The sequence below is a fragment of the Rhinichthys klamathensis genome, unplaced genomic scaffold (genome assembly GCF_029890125.1).
Source record: "Rhinichthys klamathensis goyatoka isolate OS25496 unplaced genomic scaffold, OSU_Roscu_1.1 h1tg000050l_1, whole genome shotgun sequence".
Classification (NCBI taxonomy): Eukaryota; Metazoa; Chordata; class Actinopteri; order Cypriniformes; family Leuciscidae; genus Rhinichthys; species Rhinichthys klamathensis.
In genome coordinates this window covers 2,168,597-2,187,755 of record NW_026606596.1, presented here as the reverse complement: position 1 = coordinate 2,187,755, position 19,159 = coordinate 2,168,597, and the positions used below count along the sequence as shown (strand labels likewise).

General features: G+C 43.9%; 1 protein-coding gene across 5 annotated transcripts in view; it reads right to left on the bottom strand.

Annotated features, from left to right (window-relative positions):
* Positions 1-19,159, bottom strand: part of grik1a (glutamate receptor, ionotropic, kainate 1a) — an 88,279-nt gene that overhangs the window by 15,740 nt on the left and 53,380 nt on the right. For 3 of the 5 annotated variants that reach the window (XM_056247716.1, XM_056247719.1, XM_056247717.1), the window contains exons 8-12: positions 5,122-5,229; positions 4,868-4,912; positions 2,479-2,586; positions 1,929-2,132; positions 1,012-1,235 (exon numbers count right to left, since the gene is read on the bottom strand). In XM_056247716.1, the coding sequence (XP_056103691.1) occupies positions 1,012-1,235; positions 1,929-2,132; positions 2,479-2,586; positions 4,868-4,912; positions 5,122-5,229 (689 nt within the window). The remainder of the gene's footprint in view (positions 1-1,011; positions 1,236-1,928; positions 2,133-2,478; positions 2,587-4,867; positions 4,913-5,121; positions 5,230-19,159) is intronic. The other 2 variants (XM_056247718.1, XM_056247720.1) reach the window with 1 other exon arrangement.

Below are 19,159 nucleotides of genomic sequence, written 5' to 3'. Positions count from 1 at the left end.
AGCGTCTGAAAGACACATCCTCCATTTTACCACTCATGAATTGGGTAATTTATAAAACTCCCATGGTGAATCGACGCCTGATCAGAACATGTCACAAGACTCATTAGTCATGCCTCACGGTGTGTAGACGCTCACTCTATAAACTGCTGTATGTCTGCTATCAAAGGTGCCAAATTTCAAGATCACAGTTTAAAAGGCCTCCAGCAGACAACAAATGGGTCACCTAGTGCACATGAACCACACTAACACTGAGACCCCACCAGATGTCCATTAACAGAGTCTGACTGGACAGCGTTTTTATTGACCATTTGCATTTTAATTGAAGCAATCAATCATCTGGCTCTGATGAGGTAGCATAGCTCTCTTGATATTCTTTTTAGGTAGATGTGGACAATTGCCCAGGGCTAAGGATTATGAACTGGGTTAAAATACAGACGCAACCTTATGCTCACTCATACAAAATACAAAACATTACCGACTGAGAAAGTGCATTATGCATTCGGGGAAAAAGTGGATCTGGACAACCATGACTGAAATTTTTACATCATTAATCTATAATCCGACAGCAATATAATAAAGTCTGGGCGCTGTGTTTATTACTTATTGATCTGTTTCAAGATCAAATCAGCATTTTGATTCTGGCATCTCACAAGAGCAATGATATAACATGAGAAAAATACACTGCTTTAAATGCACTCCCACAAAAAAACTTGATATCTGTAGGCACAATCTGCAAAACAGCTTTATATTTTAAATCAGACTGTCGAGAGTGAAGTCGAGAGTGAAAATAATTCTTGAAAGCTTCAAAGAGAGATGTACGATGTTCCCTAAGCTGCAGATAACAGCCATATTCTTCAAATGACAGCCTGATAATGTGTCTCCTCATGTTATGTCAAACTGTAAAACATCTGAAAGACATTTTTGAACAATTGGGTCAGTGTTCCTAGATCTTAAACCCAATCTGCACATTTGTTTTGCTATATTTCCAAGATGCAGAAGTTTCATCCATACCTGGCTATCACAAAAAGCACGCAGCTCACTCCAAGACAGGCCAGCAGCACGTACATCCAGATATCCGGGGTGAGGGGGTTGAGGAAAGAGAACACACCTGGATTGGTGCCATTTGGTTTTCGGTACAATATGCTGATGCCCAAGGTCATGAAGGGTTTGGAGAAGTCGATAACTTTCTCTCTGACATAAGTGATGGTCAGCGGAGCCACAGCCAGGTCAGCTATCTGGTTAAGGGGACAAGAAGAGGTACACAAGGCGATGGGAACTTGTACTGCTGGAAAAAATGCAGATAGATGCAGTTAATATTAGAGTTCAATCACTAAGATAGAAACAAGTGACGCCTGCAGAGATGGATCCCACAACAGGGCTTTGGTGAAAACTGACTGGCTGTTTGAAGCTTCCTGTTGTTTTATGAAGTTTATTTAAACTAAAGAAAGCTTTTGTAGATTGTCAGACTTTGTACTTCTACCATACTGACAAATAAATGAGTTATGAAGACACTAGGGGTTGGCAAAGTATTAAGAAAAAATATTGATATAAAACAGCCAGATGAAAACACAAATGCCCTTGTCCTTGGAAAAAAACTTTCTCATTAAAGTAGAAGTACTTTTAATGAACCTGCACCTTGATGTTTTGAATACACAATTGTAGTCTTCCTATCAATACTTTTGGACTACTTACACTTGCTGTAAATAAACATAATTCTCAGCACTGCTAAATTGCCTGAGAGGAGCCAAGTTACAAAAACATCCATTACAAGCTGAAATATCTTGGTTAATCAGTTGTCAAAGACAGTCTGGTTCTAGTCTCTAAATAGTGTGATATAAACTGAAATATAATGAGGTGGAAAGGCAGAAGATCATCTACAAAGACTGCATTTGGATGATAAAAAATACCCTTTGTGGGAGATCACTCACATGGTCGATTAGTTCCCGAACCATGCCGTTCCATTCGCCTTTGTCATTCTGAGCTCCATATTTGCCATCAGAAACCAGCTTGACCTCATAGGTGAATCCCAGGATGTTGGAGAGCTCCTTTAGCAGATCTAGACAGTAGCCTTCAAAGCGATCGTTCCCATATAGCGCCTTGTCAGACTTCTTATACATAACGTAGGGGTTTTCCTGTTCACAAGATAAATTCACATGTAGGTCAGATGTCACAGAGGCAAAGTTAGCTGGTCAGATGAGATGAATTGAGAAGAACTGCTCAAAATTAGTCATTTTGCAAAGTGTGCAGTCTAATTTTTGAAGTGTTTGAGTGAATTTATAGCTGTAATGGCGAATAACAATAAAATAAAATAAATGGGAAATATATATTAGTATATATTTCTTTGTTCATTTGGTGGGCCAGTGAAACTATTCACAGGCAAATACAAATCTGACCAACTAAAAATAATTGTGATCCCTGAAAAGAATTTTTAACATAACATGGAATTATAACTTGTTTTAAAACTGATTGGATTCTTACCAGGATTGTGGTGACGATAAGCGTTCTGTTAGCCAGAGAGTCTGTGATGTTTTTACTGTCTTTTACCTCAGTCAGGTTGAGGCCTGTATAAGAGTTCCACACTCCAATCTAACAATACAATATAGAAATGACAAGGCATGAAGCACATGAGTCTCTGTTTCTGAGCACATGAAATGACAGTGAAAGAAGGACTTCATCACTGCAGACTCATTAAATAGGTCAGGAAAGGAAAGGAAAGGAAAAAACCTAATGAAAGAAAATTAAAGAATCTAGTCCTAATTCACTGAATGCCTTTGACTGTAAAACACTCCTTCCCTGCTCAATAAAATCCAGTAAAATGCTTTCCTATTTAATGCATGCTCTACAAATTATGAATGAATTGTGTACATGAATTATGAAAACACAAAGAAAAAAACAACAATAATATAAACACTCAATATTTCTTTTCAGAGATTTTTTTTTAGAGTTACACATCTGTCCAATAAAATAGAAGCTCATAAATATATCATCTTAAGTGCACTACTTTCCACTTTTGCTAGCCATGTTGAATTGATGTTGTCATAAATAAAAAACACAACATATAAAGATGGAGGTATGAGAAAGGGTCAAAAAGAAGTATGAGAAAGGGTCGATGGTTATCAGACATGTTGATATGGATGCAACATCACACCATAAATGCTACAAATGACTTGTAAAGTTCTGTGCACTATATCAGAAGGTTAAATAGTTCTCTTGAAATAAAAGTGTGAGCCTTTAGTAATCTACTACTTGATAAACAAATATATATATACTGTATATGTATCTATGCATATAGCTCTAGAATATTCAGTGTACATTTCAAGATGAGGACAAGTAGGTTTATACTGCTGTATTTCTCTAGGTCAATGAAGCAGAAACAAGTTCTTTCCAACGTTTCTGCAATTTATGAAGCTTTTCTGTTATCTCCACTGCTATTCCGGTTAATGGACTTCAAATATGAATATGAAATATGAACACAAGAAGCATAAGTAGATGGAAAATGTGTAAAGATGTGAAGATTTCGAAGCCTCACAGTGCTTTACACTTTTAAGAAGTCAAAGCTTCTATAAAAAAACGACACAATGTCATCAGGCTAAATTGTTGTATTTTTTTAAAGTTTCTCCTAGGAAAACATTACAAATTTATATCAAATGTAAAGATTTTATATAACTGTTATTATTGTTGTTATTTTTATTTATTTGTTTTATATTTGTATTATTTGTTTGTAGAGATAATTTTGTTAAATTATTGTATACAACTAATTAAAATAATATTGTGGTTATGATTATTTTAAATGTATTACTCCTGAGTTTGATATGAATACTGAGATAGATAGATAGATAGATAGATAGATAGATAGATAGATAGATAGATAGATAGATAGATAGATAGATAGATAGATAGATAGATAGATAGATAGATAGATAGATAGACAGACAGACAGATAGATAGACAGATAGATAGATAGACAGATAGACAGACAGACATACAGACAGACAGACAGACAGACAGACAGACAGACAGATATTTTATGTCACAAAAGAAGGTATTACCCGGTTACCTGACAGCATAGCTCTTATTTAGACTAAAAAATACGTTATAGGAATCAAATAATCCTTGATCTTATGAGATAAAAGCGTTTCAGAAATCAACAAGAATTTATTATTTAATAAATAATGTTTAATAAAAGCAGCCCATCTAATTCTAAGGATCAGAGAGATAGTATTAGTAGCTTAAAAAATTAAATTAAACCAATTTGACTAACATTATACAGGATCTTAAAAAAATAACATAAGAGAAAAGTATGACATGACTCCTTTAAAACAGGATGTCAGCAGTAAAAGATTGAAACCGCTTGATGGAGGGCTTGCTTTTTTCTCTGTTCGATAAACCCTTTGTTAACACAAGCCTAATCTAGTCTATGTTTATGTATGGCACTTGTCACACAGCTCATATGAGTCTGAAATGAGCGACTTATTCAAATGAACTTTGAAAGTAGATTAGAGCTGCTCTCTAAATATCTGCCTGTGGATTCATGTACATTTTTCTACGCGCCTGAGCAGGCTTTTATGGAGATGCGTTTCTTACTGAGGCGCGAAGGATTGTGGAAAAAAGTACGTATTTTACAGTGCTGGATATTGAGGAAGGTGATTTAACTTTCATAACTAAAACTGGCACACATTATGCATCTCAGCAAGACATTCTGGCTGAAGTGACTGGCAGCGATCTCTTTCGATAAGGAAGTGAAGGGATTTCTGCAGGGAGAGGGAAGCCGATGAAAGGGCACTTGGTTTACTGAAGGAAAGGAAATCCAAGCTCTCCACAGGTCTTAATCACAAACTCATGGAATGAAACCAAGACTGGAACAAACCTTTGTCCATAATTTAGTAGGTCGTGCTGCACCATCAGCCACTCGCTTTTAGAAAGAATTGAAGAGTTGTGTAATCAGCATGAGAGCAACAAGGTCAAAAAATGATCTGGCTAATAAATATGTCTGCTTTCAAAACAACATATTCAGTTTAATTGAATCCATACACGAAATACATTAAGACACTTGGCTCAAGGTTTCCATTCACTCTGCTGATAGCAGCAGTCTCTCTTCAGGGTCCAGCTGAGCTGACTCACCTTCGCCGTGCCATCCTCCTTGAGGCTGATGAGGTCTAAGTTGAACTCTTTCCGCAGACCATCAGTCTTGTTAAGGACTATCCGTCCAGTCAAACCATCCCACTGGGCCTGAGGCACAAAAACAGTATACAATGAGAATGATGCACAACATTGTTTTTACTGCTGTGTCTTTCAATCATAGACGTAATGGACTATTATGCAGCCTCAGGGAATGTGCGTCTGTAAACCCCAAAAAACCCCAAGAGCATTTTGCTGGTCAATTAAATTTTAGTTGAATGGACTATGCAGAGTCTGAACAGAAACACTTGGATCATGTGCTGCAGGTTTGCCTAAATGATGAATAAAACAGTACATTACTGTAAAAAAAGCAGCACTTGCTCTGATATGTAGTAAAACAGCAATATTTAAATGTAGCATTTGTAATTCATTCATTCATTAACCATTTCAGCTGTATCCGACTCTTGGTGATTATATGGGCTATCTCTCGCCATATGCAATGATTTTTCCAGGGTAGGTTGCCAAGTCTTTCCTCAACCGCCCCCCCATTACATGGCTTGGGACTCACACAACACACACACATTCAATATCTACAGACAATTTAGCGACTCCAGTTCACCAATACTGCATGTTTTTGGATTATGGGGGAAACAGGAGCACCCGGAGGAAACCCACGCTGACACAGAGAGAACATGCAAAGTCCAAATAGAAAGGGGAAGAACCGGGGACCTCATATACCCACTGAGCCGCAACATACAGCATTTCAAGCCAAGTAACTGTCAGTATGTTAGATTTCATTGTTTTCATTCATGTGCCTATTTCTTGTGTTTCTTTTCTGTTTAGTCTTGTTAATCCCCTTGTTAGTTTCCTTGGTTTCTGATTAATTACACCTGTGCCTTATTTAGTTCCCTTTTTTGCTTCAGTGTATATATACTTCCTGTTTTGTTCAGTTCACTGTCGGTTATCATCTTTATGCATGTCGCCGCTATTGCCTCGCATCACAATGCAGTTGAAGGTAAGTCATTGGGAAAGCATGACCTGATTGTCAGGTTCCTGAGGGGGGCAAGGAGACTAAATCCGCCTCGTCCCCCCTTTATACCCTCTTGGGACCTGTCTCTGGTGCTCAGCGCACTGCAGAGACCTCCCTTCGAACCACTGCAGTCAGCAGAGCTAAAGATCCTGTCACTAAAGACAGCGCTCCTGGCGGCGCTGGCTTCTATCAAGAGGGTAGGGGACCTGCAAGCGTTTTCGGTCGACGAATCGTGCCTAGAATTCGGCCCGGATATGTGCCCAAGGTTCCTACCACGCCCTTTAGAGACCAGGTAGTGAACCTGCAAGCGCTGCCCTCGGAGGAGGCAGACCCAGCCCTGGCTTTTCTCTGTCCCGTCTGCTCCTTGCGGTTATACGTGGACAGAATGCAAAGCTTTAGGACCTCAGACCAGCTCTTCGTCTGTTACGGAGGCCAGCAGAAGGGAAAGGCTGTCTCCAAGCAGAAGTTAGCCCACTATACTTGCCCCAAGTGGCCTGTAACGCGGGGAACCCGCTCAAGTGTCGGCTTGCTACGCCATTCTCGCCTGGTCGGCCAGATACGTGCGTCTATTTGCTCCAGTGTGTTCCCCGGAGACAGTTTCCTCCGTCACCCCTATGGCAGTCAGACGTTGCGGAGCGTCTGACGCCAGGCCTAACCTTCGTATGCATTGAGGAACCTGTCTGGGTGTCCATATGTAGCGGTCCCTGCGGTGACCCCATATGTGTAAATTCCACAGTACGGCTACCCTGTCGGCTAGCCAGTGTCTTTCCCTTGGCAGAGCGGTGCGCTTCCCCCCTAGGAGTAGGCTGGCACCACCCCAGAGACTTCCATATGTTGCACTACCCTGCTTGGCTAGTCCATATGTGTATTCTTCACGTTATTTCCCTCCGGGCAGGTCGTGGCTTCCGCAGCGTTCTCCTCCCCCTAGGAAGGGCACGCTTTCCCAGTGTTATCCAATGTTCTCACTGAGTGGGTCTTGCGGAACATCAGTGGCCAGGACTCCCCGCATAAGCTTCTGCCCCTAATAAAGGGAGAGAAGTGAGACTTATGCAGGGCACTGGAAGGGCCAACAACATGGCGTGTTGGTAGGGATCCTATTTCTGTCGGATCCCTCCAACAAACGTCTCCGTTCCCTCTTTCAGGGAACATGGGTTACCATATGTAACCGAGACGTTTTCCTGTGTATTGTCCTGTCTTGACTAGAACACACCAAGATCGTGACAGTAACAATGTCTTCCTTTGTAATTTTTAGATTTATGGTCACAATTTTATCTATAATAAATCAAATCATACACTACCATTCAAATGTTTGCTGTCTGTAAGATTATTTTGAATGTTTTTGAAATAAGTATTTTATGCTCACCATTTAAAAAAATTAAAAATACAATAAAAACTATACCATTGAAAAATATTATTTAAAATACTGTTTTCAGTTTTTCTACATTAAAAGACCAGCATTTACTTTAAATCTTTTGTTACATATTAAAAATTACTTTACTGTCACTGTTGATAAATTTAATGCATCCACCCTGAATTAAAGTATTCATTTAAAAATTAATCATTTATAATAAAATATTAAATATTTAAAACAAATACTTTTGAACAGAATTGCATATATCTGCAATATTAAAATGGATTATATTAAAGTGTGGATGATTTAAAACATGCAAGTGTAGATTTTACACTTACATTTTGTGTATCTTAGAGGTTCAAAGTTTATAAAAATTTGTATTTTTCATACTAACTTTCTCACCGCGAGATTACCCATTTTTAATAATCTTAAGATGTGTTCGTGTTTGAGGATGTTTTGTATTGATTTTAGCAAGTGTTACAGAGCTTTTTCATTTACTGTTACATTTTATCACAGGCCATCACAACAATTATGGTCATTACGAATGGAAGATCAGACTTATACTTTTAGTTTAATGGCATAGTTCTCGATTAAGTTTAAAAATATATTTTTTAATATTGTTTATTTTTAATACATTTAATTCACACATAAGCTGTTTGAGGCAAAATTTTAAATCTTTAGGTTACATTTTCTGAATAAATGACAAGTGCTCTTCCTTACACTACACATGGTCAGGCCTGACTGCATTTTTTCCCAAAAAGCAAGAACATCAAGCTAGTGTACCGTCATTTCATTTCATTTCATTTCAGCTAGCTTTGTTGTGCAAAAAATGAGAGCAAGCAATCCCAGAATTCAATCAGCTGAGGCAACTAAGGAAGAGTAATAGCCCTACTCAAGCCCTTTGATAAGTGGGTGGGATATCAGGAAAAAACACTTCTATTAGCAAGGTTGCTGTGTTTCTCAGAGCACATCTCATAACAAGAGGCTGGCCTTCAACATGTCACCAGACTTGTTCAGGGGGATACAGCTTACTATTCTGCAGGACACCTGGAGACTTGATTCTGACCTCGATGTGAACCATTTCCACCATTGTAGGGAACTGTGATAGAGCCAATGGAGACAAGGGGTGCACTGCATTCTAATTCTGAAAGTGATTCCAATGATATAGTTTCTCTGTGCTATTATTGTTATAGTTGTGTTGTGGACTATTCTTTTATATTTAGAACGAATTTTGTAACTATAACTTTATCATTATTGTTATAGTCCTTGGTGTGAACGTGCCTTTACTGTCATGTTCACTGAACTGCAGTGGTGGTTATAACAATGGTCGACTGACTAGTCACTTTAAGTCACTTTCTAGGGTGAGAAAGAAAGAAAAGCTTTTGGTCACCAAATCAGGCTTTCAGGCTTTTTTTTTTATAAAGGCTAGATTACCTGCATTGCAATAATAAAGAAAAAGAAAAAAGAAGCAGAAAATGCCAGTAGGCATTTTAAGTAATTTTCAAACCTGTAAATAAAACAAGGGACAAATTTTGAGACATTTAAAACAAAGAAATGAAACAAACTTTATGAGAAATATTTCAGATTCTGCACTATTTCTAGGCCACTAACCAACCAAATAAGCAAGTTTGGCACTTTGGAATAAACCAAATACTAAGAAATTCTGAAATAAAATGTTCCCTTTCGAGAGGTTCCTCCTATTGCGTAATAGCTTCACGCTATGGGAAAACTCCTTTTCTCGAGAAATATTGAAGTCTTTATGTAAAACGCATTGCAGCTGCACAGCATACAGCAATGAGCGAGGCAGCTCGGTCATTGGCTGTGCTGCGGCAACTTGCACGAACCAATGACGGGGCGACTCTGAACCCGCTTCCAATGAGCGTGCTTCGCGCCCACGCGCGTCAGAGCCCGCCAAGATGGGCGTGGCCAAGGGCTATATATTGGGCGCCCCGTCGTCTGAGTTCTTTAGATTTAATCTCCTTCAGCAAAGAACCTTCTCTTCGCTGGATCCTCCGGATTTGTTGGAGTCTTTTCGCCGCCGCCGTCGACAAGCCTACAGCAGGACTGCTTCGAGGACGCCGGCGCCTTCAGCCGCCTTCGATCGCCTTCTGCTAAGCCATCCGGCGCGCACCATCTATATCCTTTTACAAAGCTATCAGTGTTCGCCCCCGCGACACTTTTTCTAAAAGAGTCAAATTTCCAAGGCGTTGTTTCAAATGCCTTCCTGCGCCTCGTGTCGAGGCCCTCTTCAGGACGGGGATCGTCACATCATCTGCGCCCGCTGCTTGGGACCGGACCACGCAGAGGCTGCCCTTACTCGAGGCGGATGTCCCGAGTGTGACGCCCTGGGCCTCACCGAGCTGCGCCCTCGCTTCGCCGTTTTCACCGCGAAAGTGCCCACCTCTTCCGTGCTGCCATCTCCTCTAGTCGAGCCGCGAAAGAAAAAACGCCGCTCACAGAGGCCGCCGGAGCACGCGGTTTGCAGTGATGTCACGCCGGGCCAATCCCCGCGTGCTTCACCACCACCCGAAGACTCCCCGCCGCCAGTCCAGTTCACACAGGCGGACCAGCACCCCTCCAGCGGAGCGATGGGGCTCGTCTCGTTTGGCGCGTCAGGGGATGACGATGATAAGGATGACAGTTTTTCCTGTGATGCTGCATCCGACGATTGGCCGGGCTCGTCCTTCGACCCCGCGCCATCGAAATTAGCGGGCACGAGCGCGGGCTCCAGCATGGACTCTGAGATCATCCGCATTCTCTCTAAGGCCGTGGAAGACCTCGGGCTCGATTGGTCTTCCCCGGAAGAACCCGCCCGCAGCCGACTGGACGAGTGGTTCCTGCAGGGGCGCCGACAGGCCCCTCGACAAAGACCCTCCCCCTTCTTCCCGGAAGTTCACGACGAACTCACGAAGTCGTGGAAAGCCCCGCACTCCGCTCGCCTGAAGCCTTCTTTTTCTTTGTCGCTCTCCTCTGTGGACGGCGCGAAAGAAAGAGGCTATGAGGGGACTCCGCCCCTCGAGGAAGCTGTGGCCAATCATCTGTGTCCACCCTCCAACGCTGGATGGAAAGCTAAAGCTTCTCATCCCTCGAAGCCTTGCCGATCTACTTCAGCTCTCGCCGGTCGCGCATACGCCGCCGCCGGCCAAGCTGCATCAGCGCTTCACTCTATGGCTGTCCTCCAGGTTTTTCAAGCCAAACTTCTCCGCAGTATGGACGAGTCTGGACCCGATCCTGAGGCATTTAAGGACCTACGCAGCGCCACTGACATAGCGCTGCGAGCTACAAAAGCCACCACCCAATCCATCGGCCGTGCTATGGCTAACCTGACTGTCCTTGAGCGCCATCTGTGGCTGACGCTAACAGAAATGAAGGATGCAGATAAGGCGTCATTTCTCGACGCGCCTATCTCCCAAAGCGGCCTGTTTGGACCAGCGGTGAAGGAGTTCGCCGAGCGCTTCACCGAAGCCCGTAAGGACTCACAGGCTATGCGTCACTTCCTGCCCAAGCGATCTAGCTCATCGCAGAGCCGCCAACGGCCGCCTCAGCAGCAGCGAGCTAAGACGGCGCCCCCCCGTTTCTCAGCCCAAACCTGAAACGGATTTTCGACGCCGCTCGCGCTCCGCCAACAGGAAACAGCCGCCCGAGCGACGGGGACCTCGGCCCAGGATTGTGCTGAACCCAGAGCCTCGTAAGTCCTCCTAGCTACAGGGAGGAAAAGGGAGAGCGCGTGTCTCGCAAGAGCCGGACCGTTCTCTCCAAAACGTTTAAAGCATTACCCAGTCCCCTCACAGGCGGCTGGAAATGTCTATACAGCAGCCAATGTGCCAGCCACACAGCTCGCCCACCTGCAAACAAACGCCGTTTTTACGGCGACACACAGAAATCACATAAAGAGCTATTTTCTGCCTGTGTCATTAAAGGGTCACGTGTCCACACCAAAGTGCGCATTCCCACATATCAAAACTGTAAACTCAGTGCCAAATGTTTTCCCAGCTCAGGCTGGACGCCTCATAAATGTAGATTGTGTGCCAACTGTTACGTATGCACCACTACACACAAGCACTGTTCCCACAGTTATAAACACTTCCCCAGTAAAAGCGGGAAGTTGTATAAGAGTAGCGCGTGTGCCCGCTGTTATGCACGCACCCCATCTCACAAACACTGTTTATATGGCCAAAAACCTCCCGCCACGAGCGGGAAGTTTTATGAAAGTGGCGCGCGTGCCTACCACAGTCTATGCACCCCCACCCATAAGCACTATACACACAGTGTTAAACATTTCCCCATCTCACTCTGTGAGCATTACAGCGAGCGTGCCTGTAATCTCACACGCACCCCTGCACTCGTCATTCAACAAAGCTGCTCAGCGCGCGCCCGCGCCGCTGACAGCTGTGAGCTCGGTATTTACACAGAACGATTCGCTGGCGGGGGCCATACGTCACTGCGACACGCCCCCGGCCAGCATTCAGCCCATATCTGTGCGAGCGAAAGCTTGGGAAAATATCCCCGACATGCCGAAATGGGTTTTGAACATAATAAAACACGGTTACTCGCTCCAATTCGCTCGCAGACCGCCCCGCTTCACAGCAGTGGTAGAGACGAAAGTGAGAAAAGATGTTTCACATGTTCTACGCACCGAGATGCTCAAACTGATAGAGAAAGGCGCTATAGAAACAGTGCCCCCCTCTATGAGCGAGGCAGGTTTTTACAGCCGCTATTTTCTCGTCCCGAAAAAGGATGGCGGTCTCCGCCCCATCATAGATCTCAGACATCTGAACAAAGCTTTAATGATTCGCTCGTTCAGAATGTTAACAACCAAGCATATCCTCGCGCAAGTTCGCCCGGGGGATTGGTTTCTGTCAGTGGATCTGAAAGACGCTTACTTTCACATTCCAATAGCGCCTCATCACAGGCCATTTCTGAGATTCGCTTTCGAGGGACAGTCATACCAGTACACAGTACTACCATTCGGCCTGTCACTGGCACCCCGTACATTTACGAAATGTATGGATGCAGCACTTTCCCCCCTGAGACAGCGGGGAGTGCGAATACTAAATTATCTCGACGATTGGCTAATACTAGCACAATCAGAGAGCCAGTTAGTGACACACAGGTCTTGGATTATCAGTCATCTAGAGTGCCTAGGTCTAAAAATCAATTTTGCAAAGAGCATGCTATCCCCCAGCCAGAATATTTCTTTTCTGGGAATAGTGCTAGACTCGGTGCAGATGACAGCACGCCTCTCATCAGAGCGCGCGCTCACTATTCGGCGCCTTGCAACATCGTTCAGAGCGGGTGCGCGCGCCCCCGTCAAGCGATTTCAGAGGATGCTCGGTCTCATGGCCTCAGCATCAGCTGTACTCCAGCTAGGATTGTTGCACATGCGTCCTCTCCAACGCTGGCTCAAGAGCCGTGTCCCCACTCACGCATGGCGCTCGGGCCACTTTTTAATCAGAGCAAATCACGGCTGCATAAAAGCCCTGACGCCCTGGAAAGCTGTCGACTGGTATCAGTCCGGCGTGAGTTTGGGCGTGAACACAAGGAGAAAAATGATCACGACAGATGCCTCCAAAATAGGTTGGGGGGCCCTTTACGAGGGCAGGCCTGTCTCCGGCTTGTGGTCAAACCCGGAGAAGCGCCTACATATAAACTGTCTGGAATTGAAAGCGGTCGCTTTGGCTCTCAGAGCCCTGCTCCTGTACCTGAAGGACGAGCACGTCCTAGTCCGAACGGACAACATGACGGTAGTCTCGCATATAAATCGTCAGGGTGGACTCAGATCGAGCTCCCTGCACTCGATGGCCAGGGAGCTCCTACTATGGTCCCAGCGCAACCTGCGCTCGCTGAGAGCGGCGCATGTGCCAGGTGTTCTGAACCAGGGAGCGGACATGCTGTCCAGAGACAAAGTTCTCCCAGGAGAATGGTCTCTCCACCCCCTGACGATTCAGTGGTTATGGCAAACCTTTGGCAGAGCAGAGGTCGACCTCTTTGCCTCCAAGGAAAATGCGCACTGCCCTCTCTTCTTTTCAAAGAGCACAGACGCGCTCGCCCAAGTCTGGCCGAGCCGACCGCTGTATGCCTTCCCTCCGGTCGCGATGCTACCTCAGGTCATCAGTCGGATCAGGGAGGAAAAATGTGCAGTGCTCCTGGTAGCCCCACTCTGGAAGAACCAGACGTGGTTTCCAGAACTGATGCAAATGACGCAATCTGCCCCATGGCCGAATCCACTGAGGCTAGATCTCCTCAGGCAGGCCAACGGGATGATCCTCCATCCCCGCCCCGATCTGTGGGCCCTCCATGCGTGGCCCCTCAACGGATTCCCGGGAACCTCCCCAGTGGAGTGTTGAGAACCATCACTGAGGCGCGAGCGCCCTCTACGAGGCGCTTATATGCCCAGAAATGGAAGGTGTTCAGTGACTGGTGTAAATCCAGGAACCTGAATCCTGAGACATGCGAAGTGCCGAGTGTGCTCGTTTTCTTACAAGAGCTGTTGGAGGCAGGCCGCACCCCCTCCACGCTCAAAGTATATGTGGCTGCCATAGTGGCATCACATGAACCGGTCGAAGGACGCACACTAGGGAAAAACTGCCTAGTTGTTCGTTTCCTGAGGGGCGCCAGGAGGATGAATCCCCCACGCCCCCCCTCGGTGCCGATTTGGGACCTGGCCACGGTCCTGGACGCACTTAAGCGTGCCCCGTTCGAACCCCTCCGAACTGTGCACCTTAAACAGCTCTCGCTCAAAACTGCTCTCTTGCTGGCTCTCGCCTCGGTCAAGAGAGTGGGCGACCTGCACGCGCTGTCATCAAGCGCTAACTGCCTGGAGTTTGGACCTAACGACAGCAGGGTTGTCCTCAGGCCAAAACACGGGTATATTCCTAAGGTGCTCTCTACTCCTTTCAGAGCACAGGTGATATCTTTGGCCGCGCTATCGTCCCCAGCAGACGAAAGTGACGCTAATTTACTCTGCCCGGTCAGGGCACTCAGAGTATATTTGGAACGCTCTGCCCTGTTCAGACAGACAGAGCAGTTGTTCGTATGCTTTGGCGGCCGCACTAAAGGTCTGGCTGTGTCAAAGCAAAGAATATCGCGCTGGATAGTTGATGCTATAGCGCTGGCTTATGAAGCCAAGGGCCTTCAGTGCCCCTTGGGCATCAGAGCTCACTCTACGAGAGGCATGGCCTCCTCGTGGGTGTGGTCGAGTGGGATACCCATTCAAGATATTTGTGCGGCTGCAGGCTGGGCCTCACCGTCCACATTTATCAGGTTTTATAACCTACAGGTCCCCTCATTGCATTCTAACATACTGTCGGTCTAGCTATCATAGGCTGGGGTGTGTACATGCTGAGCATTGTCTCCTCCCTCATAGAATCACATCTTTGAAACTGATGTGGAGGATTTTTCATACATGACAGTACATGAAAATGTGCTTGTGTGTGTCTCTGGACGCCCATCGGGCCGTTCCACGTTGTCCTTTATAAAACCCGCCTTCGGCTGGCTCGTTGGATAATTACTTCGCTCAAAGGCTCAGGCTCCGGCCTCCGGCTTAATAGAAGCGAAGTCAGCACGCACGGCGTTTTACATGGCGTTCCCATAGCGTAAAGCTATTACGCAATAGGAGGAACCTCTCGAAAGGGAACGACTCGGTTACTAACGTAACCTCGGTTCCCTGAGAGGAGGGAACGAGTATTGCGTAATCTGCCGTGCTTGTGCTTGGTCAGTTTGCTTCAGTCGATTGAACCTAAAGAACTCAGACGACGGGGCGCCCAATATATAGCCCTTGGCCACGCCCATCTTGGCGGGCTCTGACGCGCGTGGGCGTGAAGCACGCTCATTGGAAGCGGGTTCAGAGTCGCCCCGTCATTGGTTCGTGCAAGTTGCCGCAGCACAGCCAATGACCGAGCTGCCTCGCTCATTGCTGTATGCTGTGCAGCTGCAATGCGTTTTACATAAAGACTTCAATATTTCTCGAGAAAAGGAGTTTTCCCATAGCGTAAAGCTATTACGCAATACTCGTTCCCTCCTCTCAGGGAACCGAGGTTACGTTAGTAACCGAGTCGTTCACAATATTTATTTATTGATTTAGTCAAATTGCTCTGTTGATAATAAGAAATAAAAAATAAAAAAAAACAATAAGACAAGGATTGTGAATATCTTATAAAGTTGCTTTAATCTGTATAACTTTAAAGTCTAACTCGAAAAATCTCTAACATGTACTGCATAATTGATAATGACAACACTAACTTTCCTTATTGGTTTTGAGAAGCAGAGGGTGGTGAGCCTAATGGGACCACAAACATTTTAGTGCCGAAAATAACATAATGATACTTATTTTTCCCTTCAACCCTACAATTTGGCCCCAAGCAGGGATAAATACTGTGAAAACCTCCCCTAAATGTCACTAGAGCTGTGGGTCTTATATTGTAATTGTAGGCTATGCAGTGCCGTTTCTTCACAATGACTTTGCCGACTATGCAGTGTAATATAATCAAAGCTCCTTAAAGGGATACTCCACCCAAAAATGAAAATTCTGTCATCATTTACTCACCCTCAAGTTGTTGCAAACCTGTATGGGTTTCTTTCTTCTGCTGAACACAAAGGAAGTTATTCTGAAGAACGATTGGAACTTTGGCACCATTGACTTCCATAGTATTTTTTTTCTACTATGGAAGTCAATGGTGCCAAACAACTGTTTGGTTCCAATCGTTCTTCAAAATATCTTCCTTTGTGTTCAGCAGAAGAAGGAAACTCATACAGGTTTGCAACAACTTGAGGGTGAGTAAATGATGACAGAATTTTCATTTTAGGGTGGAGTATCACTTTAAGTAAAACATTTTTTTTTTGCTACAGTACAGGAGCTACACAATTTAAAATTATATGGCATGTAATACTTTCTGTTCGTTATTTCCTCATAAAATGGAGCTCATAAGCAAAACCGCACTGTTCAGCATATCCTGCTCAATGGGTCAACATAAACAAATACATTTAAAGCTGTTCAGCCTTCTGTCACAGTTGATTAGTTGCACCAAAATTCCCATTACAGTACTTAAGTGAGTGAAAATGACTTAAATGGACAGGACAAGCGAGAAAAGGAATAAATGAAATAAAGAGGGTTTTTATTTTGTCCTGGCAATCTATTAAAAGCTCTCCAGCATGGCTGCTTCTGCTGTTAAAGTGAAGAATTTCAACGGCTACAGTACATACGCAGTTCACAGAGTGATGGGTTTTTATATCCTACAACATTTTGAATATTTCGAATTTTCTAGCTCAGTGTCTGTAGAGAGGCCTCTTACAACAGTGTTTTATGGCTTTAATGGTGCTGTGATACAGAGTTTATGGGTCGTTAAAATATAGCATCTGGACTCATTAGCAGTTCGTCATGGTGTTGGCATGAACGGAAAACTAACTCTACATTTGCTCAACTCAAAACAAGCCTAATTAGACAATTACACACACTTAAACCCAAAGTGCATCATTTTTCAGATGCTCAATACTTTCTCCATTCCCAGTTGAACATGTGGAAATAACTATAAGTAGCCCATTTAAAGGTTCATTTCCCTCAAAAGTGTAAACACTGTAGCTTTGGGGAGCAACACTGGCTCAGCAAACGGCATGAGTTTGGGGGTGGAGCTACCTGTTTTTTGATCAACAAAAGATGGTGAAAAAGTACCGGAAACCCATTCCTTTTTTCCTGAGGGCAGGGGTGTCCAAACCTGCTCCTGGTTGGCCGCTGTCCTGCAAAGTATATTTCCAACTTACCTCAACACACTTGCTTGGAAGTTTCTAGTATGCCTAGTAAGACCATAATTCGCTGGTTCAGGTGTGTTTAATTGGGGTTGGAGCTAAACTGTACGTTCACACCGCCGCCGACTTGAGCGTCAAAGAAGCTCTGGCCGCCCTGTCAAGGACGCTTGTCAAAAAGTACGGGGAAGCTTGTTGACGCTTTGGACGCTTTGAACGCTCTGACGTTGCAGGGAGAATAGAAGTGTCACAACATGAAATGAAATAAACAGAAAAAAACAAGCAATACATGGAAGAAACCTTTTATAATGACAGCATTTTTATAACCGTTTTGGTCACATTTGGTCGGGAAAAAAATAATAGTTAGATATTATTATTATTATTATTTGCGGTCAAATCGGTGTCACCGTGAGCAAATCAATTGCATTCCTGCTTTAAAACGAGCGTTCGTAAATATTTCAAATAAAAGTTGCGCTCGAGGGAGGGCGGGATTGGGTTGGGGGTTGTGGGGGAGGGAACCATAAAATGACTTGTTTTGAAGAATTGTTTATTCTGAAATTGTTCATTCATAAAATGGAGACTTATATTGTATCATGTTGCAAATATTGTTTGAACGCTGTATCCAATAAAATGTATTAAAAAAAAAGAAAAAAAGTTGCGCTCATGCTATATGCGCTATACGCAATGCGCTATACGCAAACAACGTCATGTCATAAATGATAGGAAATCTGTAGGAAACCCAGCAACGGCGATTATTAGCTTCTCTTCCATTTTCTCGGAACTAATGTTTTGGTAGGAACGAAAGTTTACATTGTATGTTTCTCCGGAATCAGCCAGCGCGAAGGACGTCTATATTCCGATTGGTTGCTGGCGTTTTGCCGCTGCTTGCCGCTGAACCACGTCACAGCTCATTACCATAAAGTTGAGCTTCTTTCAACTTTCTGATTGACGCTCAAAACGCCCAAAACTCGACGCCGATGGATTTGACGCTCCTTGCAGCTGAGAAAAGCTAGCTTCCATTGAAAATGAATGACTTCCGGCCGCTTTGGAAGCTCAAGTCGGCGGTGGTGTGATCGTACAGAAACACTGCAGGACAGTGGCCCTCGAGGAGCAGGAATGGACATATCTGCCATAGAGGAATTGATTTTTAACAATAACTTAAAAACCATTAAATAACTACTATAAGCTATGAGGTTGTTAATAGATGGTATTTGCTTCTGTATAGCCATCAGCCCACATTATTTCAATTATTTTTTAAACAATAATTTTCAGTAGTGGAAATTCTGGTGAAAAACTACATTACCCATGATTCTGCAAAGGAATCTCCAGCAATCAGAGAATCGCTCTGCGAAAGACGCAACAGAGTCAGTCTCCCTACGCTCTCAAACTAATTAATCATTTATGTGTTTAGACAATACACACAAACTATTGTTTCTATATATAATCACCTTCTTTAAATCATTGCTTTTATCCTTCTCTTATTTTAACTTTGAAATAATTTGTTTTTAATTTCCCTCAATAACACCATTAAGTACACAGTCTTCTACTTTTGTCTTTTTGTAAGTTTTTGCTTAAAATCAATGCTTATAATGTTGTGATTCACCTCGTAGCTGGTTGGTTTGGTTTATAAACAAATATTTTAAAAATCCCTATGGGAAAAATTTATAGAAAAAATACTTCCGTAACCAAGGCTGCTGAAATAGTGGGCGGGGACTGTTGCACTCTATAGGACAGAACTGACACACTTCAACCTATAAAATGAGTTTGGGGGTGGGGCTACCTGTTTTTCTGGAAGACGAAGGAAATGTTTCAGAAGCCTGATTGAAATCAGCCATTATGTTTCCAATTTCATTTGGTGACACTAATGGTGCAGAAATTACACACTTCAGCTTTAAAAATGTCGTAAGCAATGTTAGCCGCAT